The sequence below is a fragment of the Portunus trituberculatus genome, chromosome 30, assembly GCF_017591435.1.
Source record: "Portunus trituberculatus isolate SZX2019 chromosome 30, ASM1759143v1, whole genome shotgun sequence".
NCBI classification, from domain to species: domain Eukaryota; kingdom Metazoa; phylum Arthropoda; class Malacostraca; order Decapoda; family Portunidae; genus Portunus; species Portunus trituberculatus.
This window is the reverse complement of record NC_059284.1, coordinates 5852750-5868057: the sequence shown is the minus strand read 5'-3', so window position 1 is coordinate 5868057 and position 15308 is coordinate 5852750. Positions and strand designations below refer to the sequence as shown.

Genomic DNA, 15308 nt, shown 5'->3' with positions numbered 1-15308 from the left:
GCCACTGGCTGGAGAGAAAAGGGCAGGGCGAGAAAGGGAAGGGTGGTAGGTGAGATTCGCACAGCTCCCTTGGTAGCCTGAAAACGTCGATTTTCTCAGTTAACAGAGAGCGCAAATTTATGGTGTGTGTGTGTGTGTGTGTGTGTGTGTGTGTGTGTGTGTGTGTGTGTGTGTGTGTGCGCGCGCACAGATATCAGAATAATACAAAAGAAAAGAAAATATTGCTCTTTTCTTTTTTGCCTTCATGGGAGAACAAAATAAAATATAACCATTTCATGTACACTCACTTGGCAATCTTTAATGACTAGTGCAAAACACAGTACAACGTCTATGGTATATGACACATTTCTGGTTCCTTAAGTTTCACAGTAAGAAAATATTATAATGCCCCCGTCGGAACACAAGACCGCGGCACAATTCTCAATCACACTGAAAAATCACATCGAACGCTGAAACAAACATTTTTTTATATCACACATTAACACTACAGATGGGGTGTGGTGGGTTAGAGGGTAAGGGGTCAAAAGGTCACGGGTTAGGGAGTGTTGTAGGAGGTTAGTGTGGTGGTGGGGAGGGGAGGTGCAGGAATTGTCTCTTATATATCTAAAGAATACTGAAATTATTTGTCTTGATAAAAGCAACAACGTTACTGTCTGCAAAATTGTGCTTATACTTGTAACAGAATGTCTCCGGAGAGGTTTAAAATATAGTGTATATATATGAAAAAAAGGGAAAAAATAGCAAGCATATAGGAGGCCTTGAATAAAAATATGATCAATAATAATGATGATAATAATGATAATAATAACAATAATAACGATAATAATAATAATAATAATAATAATAATAATAATAATAATAATAATAATAATAATAATAAGACATGAGGCTGGATCGATGGGTCACTTCTTTCAAAATCAAGTAATAAAATAAATGAATAAAAAAAAATGTGCATAAGAAATCATTACAAATCCACCAATTCAGTGAGACAAGGAGACTCACACCCAGCGATTTAAAATACAGCCTTTTTTTTTGTTAATCTCCACGGGATTAACAGGACACTAAGTAATCCTAGCTAAGCCTATGCACTAAATCCACAGGTGTGTGTAGGGAGGGGAAGAGGGGACTTGACATTTTCTCACTGTATAAATCCCTCACTTTCATTGTTGTTACACGTTTTATATGTATAGTAGTTATTATTTTAGTACCTGTTCGCTGCTGGAATAAGATGAAGCTTCCACAACATTGAAAAGCTGCAATAAACACCCTGTAACTGCCTTGACGTAGAGGTTTGTAGAGGTGTGAGTCGAGGTGGATAAAGTTCTCTGTGGTAAAAAGAAAGTCAGACTTGCAGTAATCTGAAGAAGAAGGACGTAGTGATAAAAGATAATACAAAGAGAGGGTAAGAATACAGAGAATATAGTAAATGAAAAGAGGGTGAAACGTAAAGATCCAGTGAAGAGACGAATCACGTGCAGTAAGAAATAAATAATCCAGGTAAAAGCAATAGCGTTGGTAAGTGCAAAGATAGATACGAAAAAGATTAAATGGAGAGTGAGGGGGAGAGGCAAGGAGAAATACTGGAAACAAAATTTTAAAACAAATGAAAGGAATTGAGCAGGGAGGCAAAAACAGACTAAAAGAGAAAAGTGAGGGAGAAAGGAGATAATACAGGAGAATGGCATGAAGGAGTGAGAGGAGGCCTGTTTTTCTCCTTTAGTGACCGCCGTGGTGGACGTGGACGTTAGACCTCGAAAATAAGATGATAAATTATGAAAGAAGATAAGGAAAAATGAAAGTCAAAGTTGCAGAAAATGGAATGAAGATGATGAGAAAAAGAATGAAGTAAAGATTGATTTTTTAATATCATTATTTTTTTGTGTTATAGTTGTTTGTGAGTAGGTAGATAAGGAGAAGTAAATGAGATGAATTGAAAGATAAAGAATAATAGAGAGGCTTGTCACACCAAGTTATTTACAATTATCACATTAAACATTAAACCTCTACATTAGTTTTGGAGTGTTGCTAGTTTATGATACATGAGCTATGATATGCGTTCTGTCAAACAAAAGACGATCATTAAAAAGATAATATGTAAAGTTGTTGAAACATAGCGGAATACGGTTTATAGTTTGGTCCCTCGCATTCGTTCTCTTTACACTTCACTCGAAATTAAATGGTTTCATTCACTCGCCATTCAGTCGGAAAGCTGAAGTAATGGTTACAGGATAATGCAGGTGAGATCACGGTGCTCGGGAGACTCGAATCTCCATCCCAGGAGCCACGGAGCGGGCCTACTCGCACGCATCTCGCCGAGCCAAGGTCACTCACCGGGCTGTGGCAAGAAAAAAGTCTGATTGATCGGACTCATCCTCCAGAGGTCCTAGCAAGACTGCCCGCGTGGCCTTTGCGCCACTGGAGGCCGAAGTCGCGGCGGCACGCGCGGCCTCACCACACAGCGTTCAACACAGTCGTTAGGTTCACTTGAGGAAGAGAGTCTTGCGTGCTATTTTCAAAACAGTGAGTGTGAGGCCGACGACGCACCAGCACAGAAAGGGCGCACAGCGGACGTGCCCCTCAGTGTACAGTATGGAGGAATTGAGCAGGGAGCACCACACGCCTCAGCCTCTTGGCACTGCTCGCCGCCCGAGGACAATTACACCTGGGTCACGTTCCGGCGCTTGCGGTCCGCCTGCTGCGGCATCGCCTGCATGGGACCAGCGGCAGCGGGACCGGTGGGCCCGGCAGGGGCAGCAGGCCGGGCGCGGGCCAGCAGGTGGCCGGTGAGCGGGTCGTCCCAGGCGGCGGCATAGCTGGTGTAATCCGGGCCTGGAGCAGTGCAGGGGCAGGGATTTTCTTCGTGAGGGCACGGCAGGTAGACTGGGGGCTCGCTACCTGTGGGCACCGGGCGGTAGTCTGTCACCGTCACGTCAGGAAAGGGGGCATGGAGAGGAGCGCCGTCCACCTGGTAAGTTACTTGATTCTCATCCGGGGCCCCGCTGTGGATGGACAGTCGACGCTCATGTTCCTGTAGGAGGGTGGTGGCTCCCCATGACTGGACGGGAGAGAGCGGGCGGCCGTCCCTGGCCGTCTCGGGCGCCTCCTTCACCACACTGTCCAGGGACTCGTGGCTGCCGCCACCGCGCTCATCTCCACACAGGGACCCGGATTTCACCAGCACGTTGCCGCCGCTGCTGCCATTCCCCTGCACTTTTTCGGCATCTTTTTCACGCTGCTGCTTCCTCCTCCTCGTGGTATGGCAGTAACAGTAGGAGGCGAGTACCGCCACGACTATCAGGAAGCCCCCAATGCTCCCCAGAATGACTGCCACATCCTCCAGCTGCAGGTCCGCCATGCCCACCGGCCTGCCAGATCCGAGCTCTGAGGGCATGGTGTAGTTGCCTGCAGGGAGGAAGAAAGTGTTCATTAGCAGGGCTGCGGGGCTAAGTCTCCTCGCCATCTCCTCGTCGGGGGTCTTGCATATGGATGCGTCTTTGTGAAGATAATGACATTGGAATGCTATCAGTGGAATTAGTCGACAAGACCTCATTTCCAAGTGAAATTAGAGTAAAGCAGCATGAACAGTAGACGACACCTTACCTGAGGTGGTGAGAGCCGGCTGGGTCCTGGTAGTGATCTCGTAGGTGGTCGGAGGGCGTGGTACCCAAAGGGCTGCGATGTTCCCAACACCGCCCACGTTTCCTGCCTCATCCACCGCCCGCAGACTGATGTACCAGAGCTTTCGCCCACCAAGGACAAGATCAATTATTCTCTGCTGCTTAACACACCCTCCTTAACCTACTCTTCGGAAATACTCTCCCACATTAATTCAACAACTGAATTCAAGGACAGGTTAGATTTACTTGTGTGTGTGTGTGTGTGTGTGTGTGTGTGTGTGTGTGTGTGTGTGTGTGTGTGTGTGTGTGTGTGTGTGTGTGTATGCATGTAGTGGTTTCCCTGAAAAAATTGAAATCTTCTATTTTCAGCAATCTCTGCAAACCATGAGACAGGCAAGGGAATTTAAACTGAATGAGTTAAAATTAAAATATAACATTCCAATACTCACTATTGTCATTACAGAAAAGACAAAACTAAATGCAGAAAAAAAATCAAGTATGAAAGGATGAGGAAATTCTGTACCTGTTAGTACTTATTCTAAAAACTGAAAAAAAAATCAACCTAGCTCTGTATAGAATATAAAACTATTCATATATGCATGCTCACTCATCTGGCAAATAGCGAGTGTCAGGAAGTCGCTGATACTCTAAATTTGACGTGAAGGAAGAGCAAAGAATATAAAGCAGCACCTGCAGCCCACTCAGGTGACCCACCCCGCTCACCTCCTCATATCTGACGAAGTGCAGGTTAGTGGTGTGCAGGGCGCCTGCGGGCAGTGGTTTGGGCAAGCCTGTCAGGTGGTCCCCTTGGAAAGCTCTCGCCTCGCGCCACAGGGGAGCTACCACCGCCTCATAGTGGTGAGCACGGTCCACATCCCAATCGTCTCCAGGAGCGGTCCAGCGCAGCGTAATCTCGTGCACTGTGTCGTTGACCTCAACCCGCAGATCGAGAATGCGGGAGGGCGGCGTCACGTCGCGAGAGGGTGAGGGAGACACCACCTCCAGCACTCCCCACGTCACGTGCCGCAGGAAAGGCGCTGCGCGGCGAGTGTGGACGTGAGATAAGCTGTACCCACAACACGTTTGGTCGCTACTCCAGGTGTCGTAGCCATGCTGGTAGTAGTGCGGCAGGTGTGAAGCGGGAACCTTGTGATGACGGGTCGGCGGTCCCTTAGCCACCACTGCCAGTCCGCTGTTGTAGTCCACGTCGGCTGTCAGCAAGTAGCGACCTGGGTTCCCTTGTAGCGGTGGCAAGTAGCGGGAATAAATTCCATCGCCACGGGTGATGTCCGGGTCTGGTAAGCGACACAATAAACGTTCTGTTATCTAGGGCACAACAGCGTACGTGTGTACACGCATACCCACACATATGCACACACACACACACACACACACACACACACACACACACACACACACACACACACACACACACACACACACACACACACACACACACACACACACACACACACACACACACACACACACACACACACACACACACACACACACACACACACACACACACACACACACACACACACACACACACACACACACACACACACACACACACACACACACACACAGACTATGACACCTTTACGTGATGCCTGTAATGAAATATTTTGCTACTTACCACCAATGCCGTTGTCCCATAGGTCGAGGTAGATGGGTCGGTAGTTGCTGCCCGTGGTGTTGGTGCCGAGGCGCTGCAGCTTGGCCACGACACGGGCCTTCATGACGGGCGCCACGCCCATCTTCACCTCAGCATACAGCCTCACGGGTGAGGATGGGTCCGAGGAATTGATAGTGCGCGAGCCTGAGCTGGTCCAGAGGCGCACGTTAAGGCCGGAGGAGGAGTTACGCTTGGCGGTGACCTGCACATACAGCCCTTGGTGCGAGTCAGCACGGTTCTCCACGCTGTATGCCCACAGGCCACGCTGTTCACAAAAATTATCCTTGTTAACCGTTATTCCTGAACAACTCAACAGTGATCAGTGGTAACAGTCAATTCTCCATAAACTTATAACTTACCGCGCCTGGAAGCCCACACTCACCTCGGCTTTTTCCAAGTTGACGAAGATCATGTTCACATCACCATCCTCTTCCTGCACATTGACCGAGGCGATCATGTGACCTGAGGGCGCTGTCAGCTGAATAATATTACCCACATGGTTGAGGTCGTAGTAGTAAACAGAAAAACGAGCGTCGGGTCCTAGGGAAGAGTCCAGGGCGAAAGAGCCGTCAGACATCGATGCGATGCCGCCAGGGTAGTCTGCGCTGTGAACAAGCACCGTGGAACTTGAAGATGGTGGGGCGTTGCGTTGCACGGCAGCTAGCAAGGCGTCCATCAGTGCTACCATCATCTTCACCTTTGAGTCGTTGCCAACACCTTCGTCCATCACCGTGTGCAGCGTGCCATGCGTCGCCTCTACGAGGGGCTCTAGACCATGGGAAGCCGAGGCAGCGCCGCGTCTCTCTGTTAGAGGATATAGCACGACCTCGATTCTTAAGTTACGCTGCGCAGATAAAGTAATCATCTCGTCTACTTCACGGCGTGGTGCAGGGCCTGATCCCGTAGTGACGAGGATGATCGTGGCGCCGTCAGCACCCTTGTTGTCTTCATCCAACACACGCACTGCCTCCTGCAGGCCGCACAGGAGGCATTTCTGGCTCTCAGGAACCGTGGATGGGTTGCGAGGAAGGGAAGATCCCACCCTCTGCCTCATATCAGAGTCTTCACTCTCGATGTAAGTGAGCGGCGCCACGGTGCTGGCCACGGAGCGGAAGGTGACCACGCCGATGTGTGCCCCGTCTGGGACGTCGTACACTACCACACGGCGCATTGCTTTCCTCAGGAACTCCCACCGCCGCTGTGTAACATAAAACAAGGATTAGAGCACACACTCACCCCGTCTTATGGAAGTCAAAGTGGCAGCGGGGTGAAAGCCAAGTGAGGAATAACGAAATCTTACCTGCAGATTCATAGTGGCTGTGTCCTCGATAACCAACACGAAGCGTGGGTTAGCCTGCTGCACGAACCTCAGGATGGGCTCCAGTCCGCGGCTACCATTGCTGACTGAATTTCTGGCGAGGAAGGAAGGGAAGCAGTGTTAAATCAGGGTACCAATGACTGGTTCTAATATAAGAACATTTACAACGAAAATAATACACTACTGACATTGCTGAAGTTGACTTAAGGGCAAGGAAAAATGTAACGATGTATTTTTTTAATAAGAAAAAAACTGTATTCTATCGTGTAATAAGACCCAGTAACCACAGAAAACTGCAAGACGCTCTCACCTCCCGCCGACGAAGTCACTGGTCTGCTGAATGATTTCCCAGGCGGAGCGCCCGCCGCACTGGGCGTTGTGCTTGGTGGGCGCCATGCGGTTGTGTGTCTTGTCATTACAGAATAGACGGATCTGTGTGAGGAAACAACACTTCAGATCGCTGGAGTAGAAGAGTGATGGGGCCAAAATAGTAGCGTTCTTTACATACGAAAAGAAAGTGGAGGCGAGAGGGCAGAAGAAAGAGAGAAGAAAAGGTTAAACAAATCGCTTCATTTATGGAACACGTTTAAGTCTTTTATCCTGCAATCTGACGTGAATAGAGAGTCATGCTGAATGAAGAACACTGATATGATCATTAGAGAGAGAGAGAGAGAGAGAGAGAGAGAGAGAGAGAGAGAGAGAGAGAGAGAGAGAGTAAGGAGAAAAAATAGAAGAATCCGAATCTTAATCCCTCAGTTGGTAGGAATGAGAGGTTATAATGACTAGCAGTCGGTCTTCGTCGGATAGAGTGTCTGGCGAGCGCTTGTGTCAGCGTCTCTGGTGACGTGATTAATGAGCCTCGCTTGGCTGCCCTTCATTAGTGCTTATTCACTCATGGAACGAGACGACGGTATTGATATGTTCCGCGGCGGGATGATGAAGGAAGGGGGGAGGATGATGAGGAGGGATAAGAGGAGCGGAGCCAGATGGGTTGGGCTTGGAGGGACTCAGACTGCCGTGAGTATTGAATAAGGACAAGGGAGAACGAAGATATATGAGTTGGGGAAGAAAGGCATTAAGACAACACAAAGATTGATATGTTGCCCTAATGCTCTCTCTCCTATAATTAAAAAGTGGATGTTTAGGTTATAGAACCAAAGATTAGTGCGGCATATGTGAGGTTAGTACGTGTAAGCTTTTAGCAGGTAATAATTTCACCTATAGATACTGAGATCTCGAATATAAGATAGGAGATAATGGTGATACTGGTATTTCTTCATGGTTAGAGTGGAAAGAAAGTCATGGTGTCTGTTTTTCCTTCTTTTCTCTCCTCTTTCCAAACTTTTCCTGCTTTTTTCCCTCTCTCTTGAATGCGGGCCTTGAAGGGAAGAATTTGAAACTTTTTGCACATTCTGTCCCGAGTGGTAGTCACGGAACCTTTTTACCCTGCCTGGAAGCTCTTTGCCAAACTTTCTTTATATAAGCCAATAATGAAACTCACGGTGGGGAGCTCCGGGAAGGAGAGGAGCGAGGAGCTGAGGTGGTTGTTACTGTAGGGCTGCGGCGAGAAGGTGCACCCGGCTGGGACGGGTCGCAGGTATCGCCCTTCACCACGCCGTCGGAGCAGCTAGTAGCGGCGAACTGGTGAGTGTTGGGGTCGCGGAAGGTAGGTGGAAAGAGCGGGTCGTTTGCGTGGCCGCGCTCGTCGAACACACCCCAGCGAAACTTGGCCCACTCAGCGAGCAGCAGACGTGCTGAGTGAGCGTAGGAGTCATTGCTGGCCGCCCTCAGAAGGTCCCCGCCCATCTGGATGAAGTCCCCTTGGCGGCCGCATCCCTGCGTCTGTTGTGTCCAGGGTCTGTCCCCGAAGACTGGATGGGAAGTTGTAATACGGATGTGGCCCTCCTCGGGTGCCGCAGAGGCCGGAAGAAGATTCTTGAGGGAGCAGCCGAGGGCGTCTGTCCTCCAGACACGCGGCAGCGCCACCGTTACTTTTCTTATGGACGCTCGGCCGCCCGTGGCAGACCACATCTGGCTGGACAGCTCCCGCAGGACGCTCTGTAAGGAAAAAAGAAAAGAAGCAATGAAGTCCCTTGTGTGGAAATGAAAAACCAGCCGCGCCCTGCACTCCCAGCCTTACATGCTCTCGATACAGTATCCTTGAAAAGAAATCCTACAAGGGCGCCGCCTGTCAGGTCGTCGCCGCTTCCCAGGACGGACAAGACACTTAGACGTCGCCGCCGACGCTAGTTGCCGCCTGAGCCGCGTGCCATATTGAAGCTTATCGGAAAACAAATGACAAATGAAGAACAATAGGGCAGGAGTGGCCGCCGCTTGGCGACCATTGTGTCCGCACTGCGGCGCTGGGAGACGCCTTTTGTGGCGTGGACAAAGCCAGGAATAATGTCACCGCAGGCGGGTACGTTGTCAAACTAAAACAGACCTCCTGTCAGGGCGGCAGAAGGTTGTCTCCCACAAGTCAGCAGCCTTGGGTATAAGATCTCGGAGGTTGGGTCTTGCTAACTAATTAGCAGACACAAGTGTGTTGAAATACAACTCGACAGAACTTCTATTAGATTATGGTAATGAGAGAGACCGCCGGTTATGTGGGGACGAGGATCACCGATGACTTGAATGTAAAAGTAAAGGCGAGAGACGCTAGTAGTGGGGAGTGGAGGAGTGGGTGGAGGGGAGAATATGGAGGAGGAAGGGGCCGTCTCAGGCAAGTCATTGCTACGCCAGTGTCACAATGACAGCGACTCTGAGTAAAAATCACAGTAACCATATAGTAAACAATACTATGAATATCACAATTTCCTTTCCTAATAACGATGATAATGATAATTGACATAGTGATAATGATAATGATAAAAATAATAAAAACGATAGTAATAACATTAATGATGATATTAATGATAATAGTATTAGCAAAAGCAACAACCACAAACAACAATAATAATATTAACAATAATAATAATGATAATAATAATAATAATAATAATAATAATAATAATAATAATAATAATAATAATAATAGATAATAACAATAATAATAATAATAATAATAATAATAATAATAATAATAATAATAATAATAATAATAATAATAATAATAATAATAATAATAATAATAATAATAATAATAATTAATAATAATTAATTAATAAATAATAATAATAATAATAATAATAATAATAATAATAATAATGATAATAATAATAATAATAATAATAATAATAATAATAATAATAATAATAATAATAATTATTATTATTATTATTATTATTATTATTATTATTATAATGATACTAACAATAATGATAATAATATTAAGAATAACATTAATAAAACTAACAACAACAATAATAATAATAATAATAATAATAATAATAATAATAATAATAATAATTATTATTATTATTATTATTATTATTATTATTATTATTATTATTATTAATAATGATATTAATAATAATAATAATAATAATAATAATAATAATAATAATAATAATAATAATAATAATAATAATAATAATGATGATAACAATGATAAAATCAATAATGATAATAGTGATGATAATGATAATAAAAGTAGTAGTAGTAGTAGTAGTAGTAGTAGTAGTACTAGTAGTAGTAGTAGTAGTAGTAGTAGCAGTAGTAGTAGTAGTAATAGTAGTAGTAAGAGTACTAGCAATAGTTGTATTTTTAGTAGTTGTTGTAGTAGTAATAACAACTATAATGATAACGATAACAATAAAGATGATAACAATAATAGCATAATTACATTTTTTATATATCAAAACCACACACCATCACCCAAACACACAAAACACAAGACAGAGCAAGTTGATGCGCCACCTAATGCTTGGTCCCATGAGGGTATGAGAGACGAGAACATTACATCCCACTGACCCGTAACAATGTAAACAAAGAAGACATCCACCCCTTTGATAAGACCCAATGTGTACGAGGAGGAGGAGGAGGAGGAGGAGGAGGAGGAGGAGGAGGAGGAGGAGGAGGAGGAGGAGGAGGAGGAGGAGGAGGAGGAGGAGGAGGAGGAGGAGAGGGTAAGAAAACATTGAGTAGGAGAAGAATGACGACGACGAGAATGAGACCGACGATGTGTATGAAGAGAAGAGGAAAAATAACGAGTACCAAGAGAGAGAGAGAGAGAGAGAGAGAGAGAGAGAGAGAGAGAGAGAGAGAGAGGGGGGAATATGCAGGATTAAGTAAAGGATAAGGAGCGTCACAACGTGTTCCATTAAGGTGCCATGAATAAATGTGAAGAATGAAATATGTATCACGCGTCCATGTGCAAATATAATCGGCGTCTTGGTTTGCATGGACGGCAAGGCGCTGGAATGCATATCAGTCTTGTGTTTGGAGCGCGGCAGAGACCAGAGAGAGAGAGAGAGAGAGAGAGAGAGAGAGAGAGAGAGAGAGAGAGAGAGAGAGAGAGAGAGAGAGAGAGAGAGAGATGAGTAAAGGGGAACAGGTGTAAGATGTAATAATATATCTTAAATTAATAAAGTAACACTGTAAATCAAAGAAAATTTATAACGTAAGAAGGTCTAAAAAAGAATGAATTTCCTTACTTAATCATCTATACACGCGAGACAACAATAATTAACTCTCAGAATAGACTCTTCCGCCATGCCTAAAGAGAGAGAGAGAGAGAGAGAGAGAGAGAGAGAGAGAGAGAGAGAGAGAGAGAGAGAGAGAGAGAGAGAGCCTGGTGGACTTCTCAGAACCTCTCCAGTTGCCTCTCCCCAGTGGAGGAGTCTTGGCAGTAACAAGATTTACTCTCCCGACCTCCTCTTGGCCCCGCGCTGGGTACCAAGGTCCAATGCAGTTACAGAGAGAGAGAGAGAGAGAGAGAGAGAGAGAGACTTACAGAATTGACTTCGTGTTATATATATCTTAGTTTCCACAACATCTGCCTCCCCCTGTCTGTCTCCTTGTCTGTCTGGATATCTGTCTATCTGTCTGTGTTTTAGTTTGCACCTCAGTAACCAATATTTATTTACAATTTTTCACCTCACTCGTATATTTTCTTTCTGATTTTCTGAATACTCTCTCTCTCTCTCTCTCTCTCTCTCTCTCTCTCTCTCTCTCTCTCTCTCTCTCTCTCTCTCTCTCTCTCTCTCTCTCTCTCTCTCTCTCTCTCACACACACACACACACACACACACACACACACACACACACACACACACACACACACACACACACACACACACACACACACACACACACACACACAAACACGTCAGTCATCCATTTCTCTTCCCATTTGACTCGGAAATGTGCCTCTTAATAATATCTTCCCTTTTGTCCTTTAATTCTTGCAGGCCTTTTATAGATAAGCCTATACAGCTATCAGACATCAGTAGGCCTACCCTCTGAGCCTGTGCTTTCCTTTATCAGGCTGAGAGGGAGAAAGATGACAAAGGAAGGTAGGGAGGAAAGACTTGAAACGTTAAAGGAAGTGAAGGATGTGTAGGAGGAGAGTAAAATTGAAAGATTGTTGGATAGAAAGAGATACTTAGGAAGAGAGTAAGGATGGAAAGGGAGAAAAAAATGTAGATGATGGAAAATGAAGAAAGAGAGAAAAAAAAAACAGTGTGAAAGATGAAATATGAATAATGAGAGATAAGTGACAGGGAGGAAAGAAGAAGCGGGGATGAAGGAAAATGGAGGAGAGGAGAAGGATGAAAGGAGGGAAGGTTTAGTGAGAGATATAATGGAAGAATGATGTGAGATTCTGAACTGAGATGACGTACGTACGTGGCAAGACGGGATGAGGAAGTGAGAGGGGCGGGTGGGTACGTACGGTGTGAAAAATGACTGAAAACTTAATGAGGCGTTCGGTTAGAGATGACGGACTCTCTCTCTCTCTCTCTCTCTCTCTCTCTCTCTCTCTCTCTCTCTCTCAGCAATCTTTCGCCATCACTCATCCACTATTTCACCCTCCGTGTCATTAATTATGCGGCGCCGACACCTGGAAGTTACCTGTGCCGCTTCCAAATACTTGACCATCGTCATGACCACACACCTGAGCCTCAAAACACACAGGTGTACAATAATTAATGTGTTGAGTGACCGTGAGAGATTTATGAGATTCTTTTGTTTGTGTTCTTAGGCTTACAGATTTTTTTTCTTTTTACTTTTTACTTTGTTTTTATTTTTCTTCTCTTTTTGGTATCATGAAACGTGTGGTTGTAATTTTTTCCAGCCCCACGTCTGTGAATGAATGTGAGGTTATATATGTTTTACTCAAGAAAAATCATATTTCAGTGTGTTTATATTTTGCAATTTATTATATTTTTGTCTGATTAAGCCGTTCATGTATGTCAAAGAGATTTTCTTTGATATACATGCATTTTTACAGGACAATATTGCGTGAAAAGCTGATTCTGGCAAATAAAAATCCTTATTATTCTGTATGCATGTGAATACGAAGTGAAACTAGATCATCTAATTAAAACCAGGAAAGAAAAAAGTACACACACACACACACACACACACACACACACACACACACACACACACACACACACACACACACACACACACACACACAGAGAGAGAGAGAGAGAGAGAGAGAGAGAGAGAAAGTTAAAAGTTACTACTTGAAGATTGGTCTCAGTTACAGACTCCTCGTTCATTTGGACTAGTTTCCCTTATTCAACATTTTTTCCATCTGTTCTCCTAATTAAACGTCTCCCGCACATCAGAGAACGCTTCCAGATTAAATACCGCGTTAAGTCGAATGAAGGGACGGAACAGAAGAAAGAAGGGAAGGAAGGGACGAAGAAAGAGAGGGACAAAAGAAAGAAAACGTGATAAATTCAGTGAAGACTTTCGTTAAATGAGTAAATCTAATTATTATTGAAAGAAAGGTAATGAAAATGACAGAGGATAGATGGAAGGAAAAATTAGTTAGAGGAGAAAAAAATCTAAATGGTAAAGAGGCAGAAGAGAAGTTTTAATAAAGATGCAAGAAAACTAGAGGAAAAAAGGAAATGGATGAGAGAAGTGAGGAAAAATTTTGAGAATATGGTGGATCTTTTGCCTCCATTCTTCCTCCTTTCTTCTTCCCTCTTTCCTCTTTCTCCCTCCAAACATTTTGATGATGGATTTGGTAGTGATGGAGGAAAGGAGCTGCAATTTTTTAATCTTTTTATTTTTTTTATATTTTCTTGACTTTCATAGTTTGCTGAACCTTTAGGCTGTTCGTCCATTCCTTCACTTATATGCTGATCTCTCTCTCTCTCTCTCTCTCTCTCTCTCTCTCTCTCTCTCTCTCTCTCTCTCTCTCTCTCTCTCTCTCTCTCTCTCTCTCTCTCTCTCTCTCTCTCTCTCTCTCTCTCTCTCTCTCTCTCTCTCTCTCTCTCTCTCTCTCTCTCTCTCTCTCTCTCTCTCTCTCTCTCTCTCTCTCTCTCTCTCTCTCTCTCTCTCTCTCTCTCTCTCTCTCTCTCTCTCTCTCTCTCTCTCTCTGGGGAAGGAAAACATAATCCACATCCCTTGGGTATCATTTTCTACATCCGTGGAGTCAGAATGATAAATGTCCTGCCTTCTTTCTCTCTTTGTTATTCCCTCTTCATCTTTTCCTTAATCGTATCCATTCGCCAGAGAACATCACTCTTTAAAACCTGCTGCGATTATTTTCACGTTGCGTTTCTTCCTTTTTTTTTTCATCTGTTCCTCTTAATAATTGAAATCACAGTTTTTGCATTTTTCTTATTAATCTCTTTCAGTAATAATAATATTTGCGACAGCCACTCTCGGTTTTTGTTACATCTTTTGGTACACGCCGTTGGCCTCTTTCAGATTTTACCTATAATTGGAATCGTAAGGAACGAGGGAAATGTATTGCTACGTGTCACATCTCCGTGATTTCAATTATTGGTCAAGTCTGCAGAAATCTATTACCTGCGCTATAACATAAGTTGGTTAGGTAATCTTTTCCACATTCACCAGCCAACACAATGCATGAATCTTTCCTCTTTATTAATCTTTCGTCTCTTGTTTTCATCATGCTGGCAAAAGGGAAAAATCAAAGTATTGTGAATTCTCTGTAATATCCCATTAGTTAAGTTTTTTTTTCATCTGCTCAGAAACTTTCTTTTTTTTTTTTGCTAATAACTTGATTTTTATTTGAGATTTAGCTTAATTCTTTATACCTAATTATTTACAACTGCAAATAAAAAAACGATGAAGTTTTTTTTCAGTATCTGATCGGATAAACACATTGCTACAACATCAACAACAACAACAAACAAACACACAAAAAAAATGTTGCTGGTGGTACTACTACTACTGCTACTAGTACTACTGCTACTACTACTACTACTACTACTACTACTACTACTACTACTACTACTACTACTACTACTACTACTACAATGACACTATTACTATTTATTATTATTATTTTTATTATTATTATTATTATTATTATTATTATTATTATTATTATTATTATTATTATTATTATTGTTATTATTGTTGTTATTATTGTTATTATTATTATTATTATTATTATTTTTTTTTTATTATTATTATTATTATTATTATTATTATTATTATTATTATTATTATTATTATTATTATTATTATAATAATAATAATAATAATAATAATAATAATAATAATAATAATAATAATAAAAATAACAGTAGTAACAATAA

The 15308-nt window shown here is 43.3% G+C and overlaps 1 protein-coding gene across 1 annotated transcript in view; it reads right to left on the bottom strand.

Moving 5' to 3' along the window:
• Positions 1 to 271: 271 nt before the first annotated feature.
• Positions 272 to 15308, bottom strand: part of LOC123510971 (calcium-activated chloride channel regulator 1-like) — a 130217-nt gene continuing 115180 nt past the window's right edge. Inside the window, 9 exon segments of the mRNA XM_045266525.1 lie at positions 272 to 3402; positions 3601 to 3739; positions 4341 to 4912; positions 5260 to 5563; positions 5681 to 6496; positions 6599 to 6710; positions 6927 to 7048; positions 8118 to 8194; positions 8197 to 8674. Of these exon segments, the coding sequence (XP_045122460.1) occupies positions 2657 to 3402; positions 3601 to 3739; positions 4341 to 4912; positions 5260 to 5563; positions 5681 to 6496; positions 6599 to 6710; positions 6927 to 7048; positions 8118 to 8194; positions 8197 to 8674 (3366 nt within the window). The 3' untranslated portion in view covers positions 272 to 2656.